The 22835-nt window shown below is 43.0% G+C and overlaps 1 protein-coding gene across 2 annotated transcripts in view; it reads right to left on the reverse strand.

The window, feature by feature from the left end:
• LOC134336478 (transient receptor potential cation channel subfamily V member 6-like) overlaps nucleotides 1–22835 on the reverse strand; it is a 110106-nt gene that overhangs the window by 35905 nt on the left and 51366 nt on the right. For both annotated transcript variants that reach the window (XM_063030742.1, XM_063030743.1), the window contains exons 7-10: nucleotides 17498–17647; nucleotides 11910–12122; nucleotides 9276–9362; nucleotides 2508–2584 (exon numbers count right to left, since the gene is read on the reverse strand). In XM_063030742.1, coding sequence (XP_062886812.1) covers nucleotides 2508–2584; nucleotides 9276–9362; nucleotides 11910–12122; nucleotides 17498–17647 — 527 coding nt within the window. The remainder of the gene's footprint in view (nucleotides 1–2507; nucleotides 2585–9275; nucleotides 9363–11909; nucleotides 12123–17497; nucleotides 17648–22835) is intronic.

Genomic DNA, 22835 nt, shown 5'->3' on the forward strand with positions numbered 1-22835 from the left:
CTTCAGAGGATCTGTTCTGGACCCAGCACATAAATGCCACCACAAAGAAGGCATGACAGCATCTCTACTTTCTAAGATTCAGCATGTCATCTAAAACTCTGACAGACCTCCATAGATGAGTGGTGGAGAGTACCTTGATTGGTTGCATCACAGCTGGTATGAAAACACCAATGCCCAAGAATGGACATGCCTCCAAAAAGTTCAGTCCATCTCAGGAAAAACCCTCCCTACCACTGAACTTATCTACAAGGAGCACTGCCACAAGAAAGTAGCATCCATCATCAAGGACCCCCATGATCCAACTACCATCAGGAAGGAGGTACAGAAGCCTTAAGTTCCACAGGAACAGTTATTACCATTCCAACATCAGGCTCCTGAACCAGCGTGGATAACTTCACTCACTTCAGCTCTGAGCAAATACACAACCTATTGTCTCACTTTCAAGGACACGACAAAACGTATTCTCAGTATTATTTATTTATTTATTTACTTAATTAGTTATTGTATTTTTTTTGAACAGTTTGTCTTCTTTTGCACATTGGTTGTTAGTCAGTCTTTGCTTGTGTGTACTTTTTCATTGATTATATTAAATCAATGAAATCTCAAGGTAGTATACATTCTTTGATTTAAAAAATACATTGAACTTTGAACACCATCATGTTCAGGGACAGTTCATACCCTTCAACCACCAGGCTCATGAACCAACATGGATAACATCACTCTCTCCAACTCTGAACTGGTACCCCAACCTGTGGACTAACTTTCAAGGACTCTAAATTCATGTTTTCAGTTTTGTTTTGTCATATCTATTTCTTTATCTATCTATCAGGAGCAGTTGTACAAGGCCTTGGTGAGACCACACCTGGAGTATTGTGTGCAGTTTTGGTCCCCTAATCTGAGGAAAGACATCCTTGCCATAGAGGGAGTACAAAGAAGGTTCACCAGATTGATTCCTGGGATGGCAGGACTTTCATATGAAGAAAGTGGATGAACTGGGCTTGTACTCGTTGGAATTCAGAAGATTGAGGGGGGATCTGATTGAAACGTATAAAATCCTAAAGGGATTGGACAGGCTAGATGCAGGAAGATTGTTCCCGATGTTGGGGAAGTCCAGAACAAGGGGTCACAGTTTGAGGATAAAGGGGAAACCTTTTAGGACCGAGATTAGGAAAAACTTCTTCACACAGAGAGTGGTGAATCTGTGGAATTCTCTGCCACATGAAACAGTTGAGGCCAGTTCATTGGCTATGTTTAAGAGGGAGTTAGATATGGCCCTTGTGGCTACGGGGATCAGAGGGTATGGAGGGAAGGCTGGGGCGGGGTTCTGAGTTGGATGATCAGCCATGATCATAATAAATGGCGGTGCAGGCTCGAAGGGCCGAATGGCCTACTCCTGCACCTATTTTCTATGTTTCTATTTGTTTATCTATCTGTCTGTTTATTTATTTAATTTGCATAATTTGTCTTCTTTTGCACATTGGACGTTTATCGGTCTTTGTATGTGGTTTTTCATCAACTATTACGTTTTTTGCTCTACTATGAATGCCTGGAAGGAAAGAAATCTCAAAGTAGTATATGGTGACATACTTTGATAATTAATTTACTTTGAGTTTGACTATTATGCAGGTTTATAAGGATTATGAAGCTAACCTTGTACAGTCATGATCTAATGGAATAGTATACCAAGCTACCAAGCACTGTTTTTGCATGTTTCCAATGGGAAATATTTAATGAGTGAAGGGATATATGAAGCAAGAGTCAAAGAAAGAGCAGAAGATAGTATAAAGCAAAATAAAGTAAAAGAATGGGCAAGAGTCAAAAATGTGTAAGGGAAGGAGAGACAGGTGGAATTAGAAAAAATTGAGTCGGATGGAAGAAAAACTGGCAATGAGAGAGAGAGAAATAAATCTCAGGTCTTAAGATGGATAAATTGGGAACAAAGCACTGTGGAATACACAAAAAGAGAAAAAGAGAAAATCGGTAAGGAGATGAAAGCAGTAATTTGAAGGAAGTTTTTAAAGTGGGGGGAAAGACAGGACATTTTAGGAACAGGGATCCAAAAGATGGATAGGCAAGGCGGTTTCAGGCTTTTCCTCTAAAAATAGATAAATGAAAGAGTGGTTACACAGAAAGGAAGAATCAGAGAACAGTTCCTGAAACTTACAGAATTCTGTTTTGCCGTTATGGTTTGATCAGAATTTAGAAGGACCAATCCAATGAATCATACTCTCAATGAGTACATGTTTTTTCAAATGTATATCCAATTTTCTTTTTTTTGGGAAGTTACTATTGAATTTATTTCCATCACCCTTATGGTCTTTGCATTCCAGAACAAAGCAACTTGAAACATCCTACAAGAACAACCAGCTGAGATGACCATGAAACCTGACATGGCCATCTATAGAGGATGGTTTGAAGGACGAAAAGTTAAAAAAGGAATTGTAAAAAATACTACAATTAACACACTAACACCAGCATAATTAAAATGGTATTGTTATTATACTTACATTATAACATGAAATGGGCCTCCAAGAGTAGTTTTCCCAAAATACGTTGATGTTTTATACCGTAAAAAATCAACAATCTGTGGAGAGATAATTAAAATAAGTATCTAACAAATGTTATTTCTTGATATCTCGTAGAGTCATAGAAAAGTACATCAAAGAAACAGGCCCTTTGACCCATCTAGTCTATGCTGAGCCAGACCATAGCCCTCCATACCTCTACCATCCACTTACCCACCCAAACTTTTCTTAAGCAGTGAAATCAAGCTTTCGTGCACCACTTGTGCTGGCAGCTCATTCCATACTCTAACAATCCTCTGAGTGAAGAAGTTTCCCTTCATGTCCCCCTTAAACTTTTCACCTTTCACCTTTAACCCATGATCTCTGATTGAAGTTCCACCCAACCTCTGTGGAAAAAGCCTGCTTGCATTTACCCTATCTTTACCACTCATAATTCTGTATACCTCTATCAAGTCTGCTCTCAATCTGTTACATTTCAAGGAATAAAGTTCTATACTATTCAGTCTTTCCTTATAACTCATGTCCTCCAGATCCAGCACCATCCTTGTAAATTTTCTCTGTATACCTCCAACCTTATTTACATATTTCCTGCAGATAGGTGACCAAATCTGCACACAATATTCCAAACTGGGCCTCACCAATGTCTTATACAACTTCAACATAACATCACATCTCCTGTACTCAATACTTTGATTTATGAAGACCAATGTCTCTAAAGCTTTCTTTACAAACCTATCTAACTGTGATGCCACTTTCAATGAATAATGGACCTGTATCCCCAGATCCCTTTGTTCTACAGCACTCCTCAGTGCCCTACCGTTCATTGTGTAAGATCTACCCTGGTTGGTCTTCCCAATGTGCAACACTTCACACTTGTCTGCATTAAATTCCATCTGCCATTTTCCTGCCCATTTTTCCACCAGCTGGTTCAAATCCTGCTGCAAGCCATGATGGCCTTTCTTGCTGTCCACTACACCCCCAATCTTGGTGTCTTCCACAAATTTGCTGATCTAGTTAATCACATTATCATCAAGATCATTGATATAGATGACAAACAACAATGGTACCAGCACCAGTCCCTGTCACACTACACTAGTCACAAGCCTCTAGTCAGAGAAATAACCACCTACTTCCACTCTCTGGCTTCTCCCACAAAGCCAATGCCTAAATCTAATTTACTGCTTCATCTTGAATGCTAAGCACCTGCACCTTCTTAACCATCCTCCAATGTCAAAAGCCACGTAGACAACATCAACTGCATTCCCTTCATCAACTTTCCTGGTAACTTCCTTGAAAAGCTCTATAAAATTGAAAAGCTCTATAAAATTGGTTAGATATGAACTACCACACACAAAGCCATGCAGACTATCTTTAATCAGCCTATGTCTATCCAAATACTTATATATCCAGTTCCTTAGAATTACTGCCAATAATCTTCCCACTACTAATGTCAGGGTCACCAGCCGATAATCTCCTGGTTTATGTTTAGAGCCTTTCTTCAAAAGGAATCTACATTGGCTATCCTTCAATCCTCTGGTATCTCAGGGCAAGTTTTCATTTTCAGCACTTTTGGAATCAGGAAGAAGGAAGTGTTTGCAACTGCTCAGCAACTTGGTTAATAAGAATCCCTCAGCCAACACCAGAAAATAAACAATACCTTGCTTTATAGGCTTTATAGGAGCTTATTTGCATGATTAGCTATGCTGGGGCATTGGGGCAATGACATCAATGCGGATGAAGCCAACTGGCTCAATAAATTGATTAGAAAGGCTGGCTCTGTAATAAGACTCGAACTGGAGGCTGCGGTGGACAAAAAACCCTACGGAAAATCCTCGCAATTCCGGTGAATGTCTCCTGCCTTCTGCGTGCCACCTTGGCTGAATAGAGGAGCACTTTTAGTAATAGACTAAGACAACTGCGCTGCTCCAAAGAGGGCTATGTGAGATCATTCGTACCCTCGGCCGTTAGGCTCTATAATGAGTCAACCTATAGCCAGGGAAGTGATGACCCCCTCCTGTAAGACCATTTGAGGTACCTTATTTTTTGTTCTTTCTTACTTCTCTTCTAATATTTGTATATCTTTACACTTTTAATGCTACTGTGACACTGTAATTTTCTTTGGGATCAATAATCTATCCATCCATCTAATAGATTCAGATTTATTCAGACTTATTTATCACACGTAGATCAAAACATATAGTGGAATGAATCATTTGCACACCCAAGGATGTACTGCGTCAACCCATTAGTGTCGCTACACATTGCGATGCCAACATCGCACACCCAGTATTCTGCAGAACAACAAAAGCAGCAGTAACAACAAAACAAAACAAGATGAAAACGAAACAAGCCCCTTTCACATCCCTCTCAACCCACCCACCAATTTACACACATAAGCAGGCCTCTAACCCCAAGACAGATTGACTCTGGGCCTACAGTCATTGGCCTCAGATTCTCAGACTCATAGACATAACACCCTGGACTTTGTCCCAGGACTCGCCAATCAAAGGTTTGACCTTCAGGCAAAGACCCAGAATGTGACATTATGGGATTGACCTTCGAGTCTAAATTTCCAGACTAATACAGACCTTTGACGGCAGTGACCCAGGTCATCATGAATCCTTTGGGCCTCTACCTTTCGTTAGGGATCACTGGTCTCCTCAACACCTGCAACACAACTTCCAGGAGCACTGATATTCAATCATGGAGCACTTTGTCCTGGACTTGAAGTCCAGGCTTTTCATTTACTACCCTGACCTCTAACTCTCCCTCATCCCTGTCCCTAAACAGTACCCTGACCTCTAAATCTCCCTCATCCCTGCCCCTAAACACTAACCCGATCTCTAACTCCCTCTCATCGCTGTCCCTAAACACTAAGCTGACCTCTAAATCTCCCTCATCCCTGCCCCTAAACACTAACCTGACCTCTAACTCTCCCTCATCCCTGCCCCTAAACACTAACCTGACCTCTAAATCTCCCTCATCCCTGTCCCTAAACACTAACCTGACCTCTAAATCTCCCTCATCCCTGCCCCTAAACACTAACCTGACCTCTAACTCTCTGTGCTGTCCCCAAAACCATCCCTACAAACCTAAAAAAAGAATCTAAGTCTGAGGCACGATATCGATAGACATTGCTGCTCAGCAGCATCTTGACTGGATGACTTACACTGATTTTTGAAAGTTAGGCAGAATGTACAACAGGATGCTGGCTCACTACTGCCAATTCCCACAGCTATCCCCAACTTCATCTCCAGCTAAGACCAAAAATCCTTCATGAACAAGGAGTTCTGGTGCCTGATGCAGAAGTGTCTGGTTTGATTCCCCATGTTGAATTGGGTGGGAAGAACAATCTGTTTCTATTTAAGAGGTGTCAAGCTGTAGTCGCCGTCAAGGTTGCAGTTTAGATTTTATTTTGGGTTTATAGGGATGATCTTGAGGGATGGAGAGTGGAGTTAGGAAATCAGGTTAAGATTTAGGGACGGGAATATGGGGAAATTAGAGATCAGGTCAGAGTCTAAGCCTCAGCTCCATGTTTTAAGGCCAGAGACACATACATGGTCAGACGACTAATGTTGCAGACAGCATAAATGAGGACTGGTGTGCCCCTCCCCCCAGGGTCAGCAAGTTGTCAGCAGGTTACAGAGGCCAATAACCTCCTGAGTATGCAAATCAGTTTGACTGGAGTTTGAGGCCTAGTGTTCAGGCTCCCATCATTGGTGAGTCCATGGTTTGAGGCTTAGGGTTTGGGGAAAATACCTAAGACTGAGGTCCACAGGTTGAATTGGAAGTCTGGAAGTCAAGGCCCATCGGCTAGAATCAGAGTTTGTGAATCTCTGCTGGTCAGCTGGGGGAAATCGAAGCTCAATGTCTGCAAGCTCAAGACTAAGACCGCTGAAGGCTGGAGGCCAACAAGGGCCTGTCGCGCGTGTGTCTGTGTGTCTGAGCGTGGGGGGTGTGGGGGGAGAGAACAGGGCTTGTTTTGTCACTTCTTGCGTTTTGTGTTGTTCTGCTGAGCATTGCGGGCATGCTATTTTGGCACCAGAATTCAATTCAAGTTGGATTGTCATTTATCCATTTACGATTAACTTATCAATACACACAAACGGGACAGTGTTACTACAGGGTCAAGGTGGAAAAGATAGTACTAACTCTTGGAGCAAAACTTGTGGGTGCTCCAGTACATTCCTGGGTGGGTTGGTTGTTAATGCAAATGATGCATTTCACATATGTTCCGATGTACATGTGATAAATAAATTTGAATATTGAATCGAACGCTGATGCCCCTAACAAGAATCAAATAAAATTCACATTGACTGTCAGTTATAGAAAATGATCTATTCTGCCTCCATGAGAATTCCCAGTTCTATCTATCCTCAGTTCACATCGCTGATATATTTTGAATACTCCCTTCTGATGATGGCTGTTTCTTTGCTTGCAAAGATCAGGAGGGAATATCTCCATCGCTGTAGGACTTTTCTTCCTGCCTGTGCTGTGTAGGTTTATAGTGAGGATTGGTACACGTGGACTGATTCCACTCTTTAGGCCGGGACGTTCCACAATGGCACAGCGAGCTGCGATAACTGTGGTGACCGCAAGGCTGTAGGTTAAGTATCAGAGTTTTCCTTCTCCTAGACAGACTGCCTGGCAAGGCTAACTAGTTCCATCCACCTGGGTTTGGAACTGGAGTTGTCCTTCTCCTAGGCTGGCTGCTAAACAAGGTTGATGAGCCCAGCCTGCCTGCCCAGTTATACCGGTGGACACCTGGTAACACCATGACATAGCAAACTCAGTAAGAACAGAGACACCACGTGAAGGTGTTGCTATGGGTACAGTAGTGTAGGTGAGGCCATATGTGAGTCACCTCCTGAACAGCAAGCCAAACAGTGGTCCTGTAGCGATCACTACACCTGGAAAGGAGAGGCTATGGGAGACATTTCACCTTCCTTAAGTGAGCAGGACACACCTAGACCCATACTCCCTTCTCTAGTCCAGTATTTAACACATGCATTATCAATTTATCACAGAGGTGAAAGGTTCTCCTTCCTTCCACTAGTCTGCAGCTCACCATTGGGCAAGGTGTAGTACATGCTTAGCCTTCCCCCAGCCCAATCAGGGTCACATGAAGCCACGGCAGTAAGAGGTGGATGGTCATATGATCAGCTGGTGAACATCACATGTCCTGGTTCTGTAGGGTTGCCTACTGTCTCACTCCCAAATAAGGGACAAAAGTAGCAATCAAATACAGGACACTTGTGTTTACCCCGAGAAAGATGACCATGACCATGGAGCCTTGCGCAGGCACCTGTGTGCGCATGCATGACATGCGCATATGTGACGTGCACATACGTGTACATGCTGATTTTTTTCTACAAATTGGTTTTGGCTTAACCTTCCCGATTTTGAAACATTGTACATACACTATTTCTACTTTATATAGGCCGTGTATTTATCATATCATTCCTGCTTTTACTATATGTTAGTGTTATTTTAGGTTTTATATGTTATTGGTATGATTTGGTAGGGTTTTTTTTGGGGCTGGGAATGCTCAAAAATTTTTCCTATATAAATTAATGGTAATTGCTTCTGCGCTTTACACCATTTCGGCTTACGAACGGTTTCATAGGAACGCTCTAGCTCGGCGGGGGAAATATGGGACAAGGGCGGTCCTGTATGAGACAAACCAATTTAGCCCAATATATGAGATGACCCAGCTAATACGGGACAGTTGGCAACCCAATGGGTTATATGGCCACTGACACCAGGCAGACAATCTCTAAAGAGTATTGATAATGTCTGGGGTCACCAAACTTGTAAAGATACTGCCTAGAAAAAGGCAATGGCAAACCACGTCCGTAGAAAAAATTGGCAGGAAGAATCATGGTTGTGGATAGACCACGATCACCCACATCGTACGACATGGCACATGATGATGATGTCATATGACATGGCACAGAATGATGATGTCATATGACACAGCACATAATGATGATGGCAATTATCAATTTATTTTGCAGCGGGAGGAAAGGGGTTGGAATATTTATTCAGAACACTTCTATAAGAAGCTCACTAATGATCATCGTGACATAAAGAGATATGGCACAAAATCAGGCCTTTTGGTCCATCAAGTCTGTGCTGACCATCAACCACCTACTTATATTTGTCCTACATTAATCCCGTTTTTTATTCTCCCCACATCTTCAACCCCCTATAGATTCCACTACCTGTCTTCACTCAAAGAGCATCTCAGAGTTGCCATTTAACCCATCAACCTGCCCATCTTTAGGATGCAGGAAGGAAATGGAACAACTGGAGGAATTATGCATGGTTACAGGGAATATGTGCAAACTCCACAGAGCTGGAACCTGAGGTCAGGATTGAACCCGGTTCTCTCCGTGACTCAAATAGCTGTACCACTGTACCACATAGGCTGGTACAATTGAAGAATTTTAATTCAGAGTAATTTCTGATTGTATATCACTGGCAGAAGTTTTACATTCTATAGATAGTAGTAAAGGGTTGGGCAGTTAACACCAACCCTAACCAAATTATCTGTGTTGGTTAATGGAATCCTTTTCCACAGTTCTGGGTCTTTGCTCTCTTCAAGGACAAAATCATTTAATATAGAACTTTGCCTATGTGGTTTCCATTTATCTGCTATTGATGACACTTTGGCAGGGATATTTTTTAAAGACAATGATTGCTTCTATTTCTTGCAAACATCCTACAAATGAAAAAAAAAATTCTTACTTCTACAAGAAGAATTGCAACGGCTCCAAAGACAGAAATTATCTCCCCCACCAAGCGGATATAATCTTCTGTTGATATATAGCACAGCTGGAAACAAGAGTAAATGGTTCAAAGGATGAGTACAGGTAATTACCTTTATTTTATCACTGATAGCAACTTGTGTGACAATACTTCACTGAGACACAGCTGGTTTCTGATTGGATTACAAAAGCCAGCAATGTTATATTTTCCACCCCATTGTGAAATGGACCTCTTTGGTAAGTTTATTATAATTTATTAAATAGTTTTAAAGAACAGAAAATCCACACAAATGCTCCTATGAGCCACTGGGATAGAGATTCTTCCCTAAGATGAATTCCTGATCTCTTAGTTTATGTCCATGTGGCCCTTGCATCTTCTTTGTCTACATGCACTGCACTTTCTCTGTAAGTGTAACTGTGGATTATATTCTGCATTCTGCTCTTGCCTTTTCTCTGGTATGTCCCTGGTAGGCTCTATGGAAGGCAATCAAATGTAAGCTTACACTGTATTTTGGTATGTGGATAATAACAACACATGTACCAATTTTTGGGTATCATGCTGGTGAAATTTAAAGATTCTTTGTGTGATTCCAAAGTAAAAATGCCTTTCCCTCAAAGGTGCACTGTGGAATTCATTGCATAATGCAGGCTGCTGACAAGCAGAGTGTTTACATGAATGACGTTGTTCCTCGTGTGATGCCTCCATTGAGGATACCACACTGAAACTGATCAAGAAACACTGTGGATCACTTGCATGGAAGCAGTTTTCTATGTTGTATGCCATTTATGGATGCTGCAGAACATAAAGGAATAAATTGATCACAACCACAGACTCTGCTGTGGGGTCTACAGGCAGGCTGCACATCAAGTTTGGCAAGCTCGCTTGTAAGTATGCACATTCCAGCTAATTACTGTTTCATTAGGGTGGTACATAACTCTCTTCTTTTCGTTCTAGTCTTTTCAAGAGTTGACCAAAAGCACAGCAACATTTACACTTCCTGCTTACCCTCGTATTTTTCTGGGAAAGAGTATTACCATTTTGACCGATGCTGTAAAGGAGCGGTATTCATTTAGTATTTAGTTATTGCTGCCAGCCACAGTGTTGGTATTTAATTTTCAGTTTGAGTGTTTTAGTTAACAGCCCTGTTGGCGTAGTGTTTATTGTTTTTCTTTTCTTTAAATTCTGCAACAGTTCTCATTAAAGTCAGTGAACTGTTGACCCGCCTCAGTGTGTCTTTCTTGGGCCATATCCAAAAGTATAAAAATCAGCCACTTTTCGGGAGTGTAACATTCTGTATAGGAATTTAGAGGTATCCCGGAGTGACACTGGTGGTTGACAAGCTTCAAATGTTCTTAGGGTGAGCTACACAAATGAGGCGGGAACAATTGAAAGACTTTTATAGAGGTACTTGGATAAAAAAAAATAGTTTTAGAGATTATGGGCTATTTGCAGACAAATGGGACTAGCTTGGGTAGTCATCTTAGCGTGCATGAGTTGGACCAAAGAACTTGTTTTCCATGCTGCACAGCTCTATGATTCTATGATTGCAATTTCCTCTCTGCCATGGTTAGTGATGGTTATGCAGTAGTCAGACTAAATGGAAATAGCCATGACAAGCATGTTCAGGAGCCCCAGAAGAGTATGGTAAGTTGAATTATGATCCAATTTTGTTAGAATGCAAGGACCCAAGCTCCTAAACTTCAGCTTTCTATGGAGTAAAATGTCCAGAGGCTGAGGTTATCAAAGGCTGTGATGACTTTTCTGCAGCTCCTGTGCCTGGACTACTCTAACTGTAGAGATGCATATTGTTAGCACAGTAGATCATGAGTCACAAAGCAATCCATGAACAACCATGAAACAACTTTGCCAAGCCTCCAGGAATCTTGCATACTTAGTTTATCCTTAACCTGACTATGGTGCCCACTAGTCATTCAGACCACAACCCATGGAGGCCAACTCTTCAGCTGGATTTAAGGCAGAGATTGAATAGGTTTTTGATTGGAAAAGGGGTTAAGAGTTTGGAGAGAAGGTGGGAGAATAAGGTTTTTAAAAAATCAGTCATGATTGATTTGAAGCAACAATGTGCTCCTTTCCACCTAAGACCTTGCATCTTGTTGAGTTAAAGCCTAGGTTTCCTGCTAGATATTGCCAGCAATGAATGACTTACTAATGTAATACTTTTTCATGGTAGTTCAGTGCATTAGAGACCTTTAGCCCATAGCATCTGCACTGACCATCAAGCATTCACTTAGATTAATCCTACAATAATCCTTTTTTTATTCAGTCCACATTCTCACATTCATATTCTCACATCCACACAATGGCAATTAACTGTGGCCAATTAATCTTCTGACCCAAATGGCTTTGGGATGTATGAAAAAATCCTACATGGTCACAAGGAGAATATGTAAACCCCATATAGACAGCATTGGAGCTCAAGATTGATGTTGGGTAACTAGAGCAGTATGGAGGGTACACCACTCTGTCCCTTAGGTTCTCTGCCATTAATGAGTTCAGGATACATTGAGGGTAACACCCCAGGAACCACCCTCCCCGGTTCAAAGAGCCACAGTAGCTGGCACCAGTCCACTGGAGCAATGTCAAAGTACTAACATCTAATGGCGCCTCTTCCAAAATCTGAGTATCTCTTGGGTCTGTGACATTATTCCGCCGTGGTACAAGAGGACGAAAGATGCAGCATGCGGTGAATATGCTGATGTAAATAAAGTAGATGGAAGCAAGAATTCGGAAATAATACTTTCCATATTTGTTCCACTTGAAGTGAATCAGTGTTTTGATTGCAGGGATGTTAAGAATCCTCAAGGCCTGTAAGAAACAAGGCAAAGCAGAAACATATATCTATAAATGACTAGGGCAAAAATGTAGGTGGACTGACTAGTAACTTTGCAGACAACACAAAAACTGTTGGAGTTGTGGATACTGAGGAAGGTTGTTAAAGGATTCAGCATGATATGGAGCAGTTGGAAATATGGCCAGGGAAATAGCAGTTGTAGTTTAAGCTGGAGATATGTGAGGTGTTGTACTTTGGGGAGGTCAAATGTAGGAGGAAAGTATGTAGTAAATGGCAGCACCCTTAAGAGCAATGATATACAGTAAAAAAAGATTCCTGACATTACAAGTTTTTGCTCTATGAAAGTGGCAACACAAGTAGGGAGTGAGGTAAGAAGGGCATATGGCCTGCTTGCCTTCATTGGTCATGGTGTTGAACACAGAAGTCAGGAAGTCATGTTGCCGCTGTATAAAACTTTTGATAGGTCACAGTCAGAATATTGTGTCCAATTCTGGTCGCTGCATTATAGAATAGGTTTGCAGAGGGTTCAAAAGTGATTCATCAGGATGTAGCCTGGATTAGAAAGTGTTAGCTTTGGGGAGGTCCAATCAGTGTCGGGAGCAGAGCACTTCAAAGAGTTTACTCACAGGTCGGCAAAGCTAATATAAAAGGAGAGCTTCGCGGGCGTTTGTACGTTCCACAGGTCCAATCAGTGTCGGGAGCAGAGCACTGCAAATTCAATCAGAGTACAGAAGGGGCAAGCAGGGCAGACATTGCTGTGAGTAGGCCAGTGGTGAGAGTAGGAGTGTCAGGTTTGACTCAAGTGGCTTTGACAAGAAGAGGCTGAGGCCAAAAAAAACAGGTTAGAAGGGTTAGTTTTTCCTTTCATGATTGCTGATTTGGTCTTGGTTGCCCATTGTACAGTACAGGCAGGATGGCAGATATATGGCAGTGGAATGCCCCTCCTGTAGGATGTGGGAATTAATGGAACCTGATGGCCTCCCTGATGACTACACCCTTGCAGGGTGCAGCCAGCTGCAACTCATGAAAGACCGCATTAAGGAGCTGGAGCTAGAGTTGGATGAACTTAGGATCATCCAGGAGGCAGAGCAATTGATAGATATGACTTTTGAGCAGGTGGTTACAGCCAGGGTGTAGAATTTGAGTAGATGAATGAACATCAACAGGAATATAGGGAGAAGGAAGTCAGTGCAGGGTCCCCTTGTGGCCATCCCCCTCAGCAAAAGGTATAGCCCTTTGGATACTGCTGAGGGGGATAACCTATCTGGGCAAGGCAGCAGCAGCCAGACTAATAGCACTGTGGTCAGTTCTGAGCCACAGAAGGGTAGGGTAAAGTCAGGCTAAGCAATAGTCCTAGAGGACTCAATAGTTAGGGGGACAGATAGGAGATTCTAAAGCAGCAAAAGAGATATCAGGACAGTGTGTTGCCTCCCAGGTGCTAGGGTCCAGGATGTCTCTGAGCGATTGCAGAATACTCTTGAAGGGGAAGGTGAGCAGCCGGAGATTGTGATACATGTTGGCACCAATGACATAGGCAGGAGAGGGGTAGAGGTCCTGAATAGTAAGTATAGGGAGTTAGGAAAGAGGCTGAAGGGCAGGACTCCAAGGTGGTAATCTTTGGATTACTCCCAGTGCCATAAGCTAGGGAAGGTCAGAACAGGAAGACAGTGCAAATGAATGAGTGGATGAGGAGATGGCAGAGGGCAGGGTTTCAAGTTCTTGGATCATTGGAATCTTTTCTGAGGAAGGGGTGACCTGTACAAGTGGGCAGGTTGCAACTGAACTGGAGGGGAACCAATATCCTAGGTGGGAGGTTTGCTAAAGCTGTTGGGGAGGGTTGAAACTAGATTTGTAGGAAGGTGGGAACCGAAGTGAAGAGGCAGAGGATGGGGTATTTGGCACACAAGTAGTGACAGCTTGTAGGGAGTTTATGAGGAAGGATAGGCAGATGATAAAACAAAGTAGCGCTCAGCCAGATGGTTTGAGATGTGTCTATTTTAATGCAAGAAGTATCATAAGCAAGGTGGATGAACTTAGAGCATAGATCACTACATGGAACTATGTTGTTGTGGCCATTACAGAGACTTGGATGACTCAGGGGCAGAAATAGTTGCTGAATATGCTGGGTTTTAGATGTTTCAAAAAGGACAGGGAGGGAAGCAAAAGAGGTGATGAGGGATGGTACTGCTGATCAGGGATCGTATCATAGCTGCAGAAAGGGAGGAAGTCATGGAGGGATTGTCTACTGAGTCATTGTGGGTGGAGGTCAGAAACAGGAAGGGGGCAATAACTCTAATGAGTGTTTTTATACAATGCCCCCCCAATAGTAACAGAGACATCGAGGAGTAGATAGGGAGGCAGATTCTGGGACGGTGCAATAATAATATGGTTGTTGTGATGGGAAATTTTAACTTTCCTAATATTGACTGGCATCTCCTTAGAGCAAGGGGTTTAGATGGGGTGGTTTGTTAGGTGTGCTCAGGAAGGTTTCCTGATGCAATGTGTAGTTAATTCAACTAGGGGAGAGGCTGTACTTGATTTGGTTTTAGGAAATGAACCTGGTCAGCTGTTAGATCTCTCAGTGGGAGAGCATTTTGGAGGTAGTGATCACAACTTTATCTCCTTTACCATAGCATTGGAGAGGTATAGCAGCAGACAATTTGGGAAAACATTTAATTGGGGTAGAGAGAAATATGATACTATTAGGCAGGAACGTGGGAATGTAAATTGAGACCAGATGATCTCTGGGAAATGCAAGGCAGAAATGCGGTAAATGTTCAGGGTTGAGACAGGGAAAGGATGGTAGAGTTAAAGAACCATGGTGTACAAAGTATGTAGAAAATCTAATTAAGGAGAAAAGAAAAGCTTATGAAAGGTTCAAGAAACTAGGTACTTTTGGAAGTCTTGAAAATTATAAAGTTGCTAGGAAGGAGCTTAAGAATGAAATTTGGAGAGCTAGAAGGGGCCATGAGAAGGCCTTGGTGAGCAGGATGAAGAAAAACCCCAAGGCATTCTACAAGTATGTGAAGAACAAGAGGATGAGTCGTGTGAAAATAGGACCAATCAGGTGCAATGGTGGAAACGTGCGTCTGGTTGGAGCTTAGGAGGACAATTGCGCCTAATGGCGACTCCTTTGCTTGCATCTTCAGAAACAGCTCTATTTCCATCTTTAATATCTCTATTTTTCCCTTTCAGGGTTCTTTTGAAGACCCTGACCTGGGGTTACACACTGGGTCTCACGACTGGCCGCTATTTGAGATACCAAGGACGCGGACTAGAAGACTACCACACCTTCAGGGTTCCAGGATTTCATGGTTCTGGAGGTGGGCAAACTCTAGGTCAGTGCCACTGCAGGAAATTGGTGTGTTGTGGAGACAGAAGATCAAAAGCACCAACTGACTGCTGGCTGTATGCCCAGAGACCCGAGTTCTTTGGGTACAGAGCTCAGAAAAAGTGACACAGCAGACTTTTAACATCATAAATCAGTGAGTTGTTTGTTATGTCTCCCCTCTTGCTGTGAAATGGGGACACCTCTTTTTCCCTTATGAGGGAGAGAGAGAGCCTGTGGTATGTCAAATTACCGGGTGAACGAGTAGTCCTTGGAGTACTGCAAGTCTGTGCCGTTACTGATGCTTGAGTGCTCGGTGGGGGACACCAATGCTTTTTTTGCTGGTGGGGAGGGGGATCATTGCTTTGCTGCTGCTTATGTGTGGGGGGGAGCTGGGGGTTTGCTTTGGGATTCTAACATTTAACTGTCATTCATTCTTTGGGGCACTCCTCTGTTTTTGTGGACGGTTGCGAAGAAAAAGAATTTCAAGATGTATATTATATACATTTCTCTGACATTAAATGTACCTTTGAAACCTTTGGAGTCGGAGGAGGTAATGGAGGTACTTAATGAATACTTTGCTTCAGTATTCACCAGGGTAAAGGACCTTGTGGGGATGACTTACAGCAAACTGAAATGCTTGGGTGTATAGACATTGAGTAAGGGGATGTGCTGGAGCTTTTGAAAGCGATTATTAGAGAAGTTGCCAGGACCGGATGAGATATATATACCCCAGGCTACTGTGGGAAGCATGGGAGGAGATTGCTGAGCCTCTGGTGATGATCTTTGCATCATCAGTAAGGACGGAAGAAGTACCAGAGGATTGGACGGTTGCAAACGTTGTTCCCTTCTTCAAGAAAGGGAGCAAAGATAACCCAAGAAATTATAGACCAGTGAATCTTACTTCAGTGAGATCTTGGGGTTCGTGTTCATAGGACACTCAAAGCTGCTGTGCAGGTTGACAGTGCTGTTAAGAAGGCATATGGTGTGCGGGCCTTCATCAACCATGGGATGAGTTCAAGAGCCGTGAGGTAATGTTACGGCTATATAAGACCTTAGTTAGACCTCACTTGGAGTACTGTGTTCAATTATGGTCAGCTCGTTACAGGAGGGAGGTGGTTATAGGAGTGCAGGGGAGATTCACAAGGATGTTGCCTGGATTAGAGGGCGTATTTTAGGAGAATAGGTTGAGTGAACTCAGCCTTTTCTCCTTGGAGTGATGGAGCATGAGAGGTGACCTGATAGAGGTGTATAAGATGATGAGAAGCATTGATTATGTGGATATCCCCAGGGCTGAAATGGCTAGCACGAGAGGGTATAGTTTTAAGGTGCTTGGAAGTAGGTACAAGGGGATGTTAGAGTAGGTTTTTCCACACAGAGAGTGGTGGGTACATGGAGTGTACTGCCAGCGAAGGTGGTCGAGGTGGATACAATAGGGTCTTTTAAGAGACTCTTGGATAGGTACAAGGAGCTTAGAAAAATAGAGGGCTATGCGGTAAGGAAATTCTAGGCAGTTTCTAGAGTAGATTACATGGTCAACACGATATTGTGGGCCGAAGGGCCTGTAATTGCTGTAGATATCTGTTTCTTTGTTTCTCAGGAGAAGTTGGACAAAACTAAGTTCTCCCTGCAGTGTAGAACGCTGAAGGACAACCTGATAGAAGTACTGTATATAAAATTATGAGAGAAATTGGATACATTGTCAAATTCTTTACTTAGGATGGAATGTCAAATACTAAAGAGCATAGTTTTAAGGCAGGAGAGGAATTGTCTAAAAGAACTCTGAGTGGCAAGTTTTTTTTTTCCCCACTTGCAGCAGTAGGTGGCCTGAACGCACTGCTGGGAAAGAGGCATTTAGACACAAGAATTGCGGTGGGGGGGAGCTAAGGAATGGAGGAATATACACCACATACAGGCAGATGTGCAGTTTATATTGGTATCATGACAAATATCATGGTCCAAATGGGCCTTTTTCTGTTGTACTACATTTCAAATACTCAGTAATTAACACTTATTCAGCCACCTTCAATGTTTGCTTCCGTCCAGATCTCAATACCTCACCTCATCTTCTCTATTGCGCAGGATCAGTTCAAGGACTGAGTGGTCATCGTCCCAGGAGTCAATGCCAGAGAGGTTACAGAAAGTGCCAGAGATCGACTTGAAAAAACATTGAACATGACACTCTCTCTTTTTCATTAAATATCGAAACAGCTGCAAAACATAAAATAAATGCCACATTAGATCTAGTTTTGAGAATGGCTGTACGGTTTTCTACTCTACGTGATGTGGCTCTGGTCTATTGCATTCCAGACATGAAAAGTGGAGATGCGAAGGTAGTTCAGATTATGAGATGTTCTCTCAGTAGTTTCCCTTGAAGAGAGGAAGAGCAGTTGAGAGTGCCAAGTAAAACCATGATAGCTATATATGGACAGTTAAATGAAGAAACAGGTAAGCTAAATAGAATCTCACAGCCTAATGATCACTGAAGCTTTGCCTCTCACATACTCTTGGAAATACAGTGTGACAAACAACTTGCCCACAGCTCAGTCCTGTAAGCAGCTCTGAACTGAAAATCAAAAATCTGCAGACACCCATTCAAACAGCCACTGAGCATGGGACATCCCGATTCTGTACCTTTGTAGCCCAGCATCAGAGGGCAATAAATGAAATCCATGCAAATTGGTTTTCATTATCACTACTCATTACAATACTGTGGAAGTCTGGTTACCTTACTGAAGGATTTTGCGTATCTTCTAACTGAGTCAGCTTGTGGACATCAGTAGAAGTGGAATATATTAGTAACCCAGCAACAACCTGTACATCACTTTGACATCCTGAAACATCATTAGTTTCTTCAATGATCCCACTCAATGGGACTGTGCTTGGTTTCAGCCTTATGCATCCAGTTCTTCCACTTACACTGCTCTCCTATAACCTAATCTTGATCCCTCTGCATCATCTTCGGGATGCTGCTTGACAATATCATCTAAAGAAAAGGAGCATTGATGAGACAAATGCTAATGCTTTATTGTTTCTCCCATTCTCTGCAATGCCAGGCTGTACAGGTGATATCTAATCTGTGAATGGGAATCTATTTAAATATTGGAGCCAACCTCACCAACCACAATCATTGATCCTATTCCTGTTCAATTTCAAACCCTCCTTAACCATCATCTGAACCTGAACCAGACCTTCACAATTTTGGCATCTCTTATGACCTCAAAGCTGAACTCTTAACCCATAATCTTCTCCAGTACAAGACTGACCGATCTTCTCCTCCATAATCCCTGCTCCTGCTGTAACCTACTTACTGGTAAATTTTCATTCATAATTCTGCACCTCTGAACTTCATCATTCCAGTCTTCTCTCAACTGCCCCAAACTTCAATTCATTGGAAACTCCGCTGCCACCATCCAAGTTCACTCAGCAAGTCTCCCATCTCAGCTGACAATTGCTTTGTTGCCCAATGCATACATGCAAATTACTCAACCTCACTTAATTCTCTTCAATGAACTCTGCCTGTTGATATACATTCTCTTGTCCTATGGCAACTGTGTCTCACACAAGATGCCTTCACACTACACAGCATTTTAAACATCTTCATTATGCCATTTTCACTAATCTTTTCCTTTGAGATCTTCCTGACTCTTCCTTCTTTGAGCACACCTTTTAAGATATTCTTTGTAGTGAGGCATCATAATGTAGTGGTTAACACAATGCTTTGCAGTACAGAAGACGCAGGTTCAATTCCCACCGCTGCCTGTAAGGAGTTTATATGTTCTACCTGTGACCTCATGAGTTTCCTCCAGGTGCTCTGGTTTTCTCCCACAGTCCAAAAATGTACTGGTTAATAGGTTAATTAGTCATTATAAATTATCCCGTCATTGGGCAAGTGTTAAATTGGGGGACTGCTGTATGGCACAGCTCAAAGGGCTGGAAGGGCCTATTCTGCGCTGAATCTCGATAAATAAATAAAGGCATTAGCAATGGACCAATCGATTCGTAGTGAGAGAGAGAGAGAGAAAGCTTCACACAGGTAGGGGAGAAAAGTTTAAAAAAGGAGTGTTTAGTGGGCCTCCGCGCATTAGCGGTGGACCAATCGATTCATAGAGAGATAGAGCTTTGCACAGGTCGGGGAGAAGAGTTTAAAAAAAGGAGCATTTCACAGGGCTCGGCACATTAGAATAGTGAGAACGATTGTAAGGCCAGTTTTCTGTTCTGGATGTTAGATGTGGGATGTTCGGGAGACTTCCAACCTCCCTGATGCCACATCTACGCCAGGTGCATCGAGCTGCAGCTCCTTAGAGACCAAGTTAGGGAACTGGAGCTGCAACTTGATAACCTTCAGCTTGTTAGGGAAAGTGAGGAGGTGATAGACAGGAGTTACAGGCAGGTAGTCACCCCAGGGCCACAGGAGACAGATAAGTAGGTGACCATCAGGAGATGGAAAGGAGGGTATCAGGTAGTGGAGAGCACCCCTGTGGCTGTCCCCCTTAACAATAAGTACTCTATTTTGAGTGCTGTTGGGGTGCACAACCTACATGGGGGAAGCAACAGTGGCCGTGCCTCTGGCACTGAGTCTGGCCCTGTGGCTCAGAAGGGTAGGGAATGGAAGAGGAGGGCAGCGGTAACAGGGGACTCTATAGTTAGAGGGACAGATAGGTGATTCTGTGGACGTGAAAAAGAAACAAGAATGGTAGTTTGCCTCCCAAGTGCCAGGGTTCATGATGTGGGAGGGTGAACAGCCAGAGGTTGAAGTACATATTGGTACCAGTGACATAAGTAGAAAAAGGGTGGAGGTCCTGAAAGCAGAATACAGGGAGTTGGAAAGGAAGCTGAGAAGCAGGACCACAAAGGTAGTAATCTCGGGTTGCTGCCTGTGCCACGCGACAGTGAGTATAGGAATAGTATGAGGTGGAGGATAAATGTGTGGCTGAAGGATTGGAGCAGGGGGCAGGGATTCAGATATTTGGATCATTGGGACCTCTTCTTGGACAGATGTGACCAATACAAAAAGGACAGGTTGCACTTGAATCCGAGGGAGACCAATGTCCTGGCGGAGAGGTTTTCTAATGCTTTTGGGGAGGGTTTAAACTAGATTTTAAGGGGAGTGGGAACCGAAGTGAGGAGGCAGAGGATAGGGAGGTTGGAGCACAAGTCGAGACAGCTTGTAGGGAGATTGTGAGGAAGGATAGGCAGATGTTAGAGCAAAGATGCACTCAGCCTGATGGATTGAGATGTGTCATTTTTAATGCAAGGAGTATCATAAACAAGGTGAATGAACTTAGAGCGTGGATCAGTACGTGGAACCGTGATGTTGTGGCCATTACGGAGACTTGGGTGTCTCAGGAGTAGGAATGGCTGCTGAGTGTGCCAGGCTTTAGATGTTTCAAAAAGAACAGAGAAGGAGGCAAAAGAGATGGGGACGTGGCATTGCTAATTAGGGATAGTGTCACGGCTGCAGCAAAGGCGGAAGTCATGGAGGGATGGTCTACTGAGTCAGTGTGGGTGGAAGTCAGAAACTGGAAAGGGGCAATAACTCAACTGGGTTTTCTTTATAGACCTCCCAATAGTAACAGGGATATTGAGGAGCAGATGGGGAAGCAGGTTCTGGAATGATGAATAGGGTTGCTGTGATGGGAGATTTTAACTTTCCTAATATTGATTGGCATCTGCTTAGAACAAGGGGTTTAGATGGGGTGGAGTTTGTTAGGTATGTTCAGGAAGGTCTCCTGATGCAATATGTAGATAAGCCAACTAGAGGAGAGGCTGTACTTGATCTGGTATTGGGGAATGAACCTGGTCAGATGTTAGATCTCTCAGCGAGAGAGCATTTTGGAGGTAGTTACCACAACTCTTCAATGTAGCGCTGGAGAGGGATTGGAGCAGACAATTTACGAAAACATATAATTGAGGTAAAGGAAAATATGATGCTATTAGGCAGCAACTTGGGAGCATAAATTGAGAGCAGATGTTCTCAGGGAAATGCACAGTAGAAATGCGGTAAGTGTTCAGAGAACATTTGCATGGAGTTCTGCATAGGTATGTTCCATTGAGGCAGGGAAAGGATAGTAGAGTTAAAGAACCATGGACTACAAAGTATGTAGAAAACCTAGTTAAGAAGAAAAGAAAAGCTTACAAAAGGTTCAAGAAACTAGGTACTGCTAGAGCTCAAGAAAATTATAAGGTTGCTAGGAAGGAGCTTAAGAATGGAATTAGGAGAGCCAGAAAGGGCTATGTGAAGGTCTTGGTGAGTAGGATTAAAGGAAAACCCCAAGGCATTCTACAGGTATGTGAAGAGCAAGAGGATGAGCCATATGAGAATAAGACCAATCAGGTGCGATAGTGGAAACGTCTGCATGGAGTCAGAGGACGTAGCAGAGGTACTTCAGTATTCACCAGGGAAAAAGACTTTGAAAATTGTGGGATGACTTACAGCGGACTGAAACGCTTGGACATATAGACACTAAGAAAGAGGATGTGCAGGAGCTTTTGAAAAGCATTAAGTTGGATAAGTTATTGGGACCAGAGAGATATACCCCAGGCTACTATGGGAAGCAAGGGAGGAAATTACTGAGTCTCTAGGGATGATCTTTGCATTGTCAATAGGGATGAGAGAAGTACTGGAGGATTGGAGGGTTGCAAATGTTGTTCCCTTGTTCAAGAAAGAGAGTAGAGATAACCCAGGAAATTATAGACCAGTGAGTCTTACTTCAGTGGTGGGCAAGTTGTAGGGGAAGACCCTGCGAGGCAGGATTTATGAGCATTTGGAGACATAATCTGATTACGGATAGTCAGCATGGCTTTGTCAAGGGAAGGTCGTGCCTTATGAACCTCGTTGAATTCTTTGAAGATATAACAAAACTCTTTGATGAGGGTAGAGCGGTGGATGTAGTGTATATGGATTTCAGTAAAGCGTTTGATAAGGTTCCCAATGCAAGGCTCCTTCAGAAAGTAAGGGCCAGTGGTGTTCTGCAGGGATCTGTTCTGGGACCCCCCTGACCTGGTTGAAAAAGGCAAAAGATGGGTTAGTAAGTTTGCTGATGACACAAAGTTGGGGGTGTTGTGGATAGACTGGAGGATTGTCGGAGGTTACAGCGAGGCATCAATAGGATGTAGAACTGGGCTGAGAAGTGGCAGATGGAGTTCAACCCAGATAAGTGTGAATGGGTCATTTTGGTAGGTCCAATTTGAAGACAGAATATAATATTAATGGTAAGTCTCGTGGCAGTGTGGAGGATCTGAGAGATCTTGGGGTCCATGTCCATTGGACACTCAAAGCTGCTGTGCAGGTTCTCAGTGTTGCTAAGAAGGCGTATGGTGTGTTGGCATTTATCAACCATGGAAATGAGTTCGAGGGCTGTGAGGTACTATTACAGCTATATAAGATCTTGGTAAG

Source organism: Mobula hypostoma, chromosome 22, assembly GCF_963921235.1.
Source record: "Mobula hypostoma chromosome 22, sMobHyp1.1, whole genome shotgun sequence".
Taxonomy (NCBI): Eukaryota; Metazoa; Chordata; class Chondrichthyes; order Myliobatiformes; family Myliobatidae; genus Mobula; species Mobula hypostoma.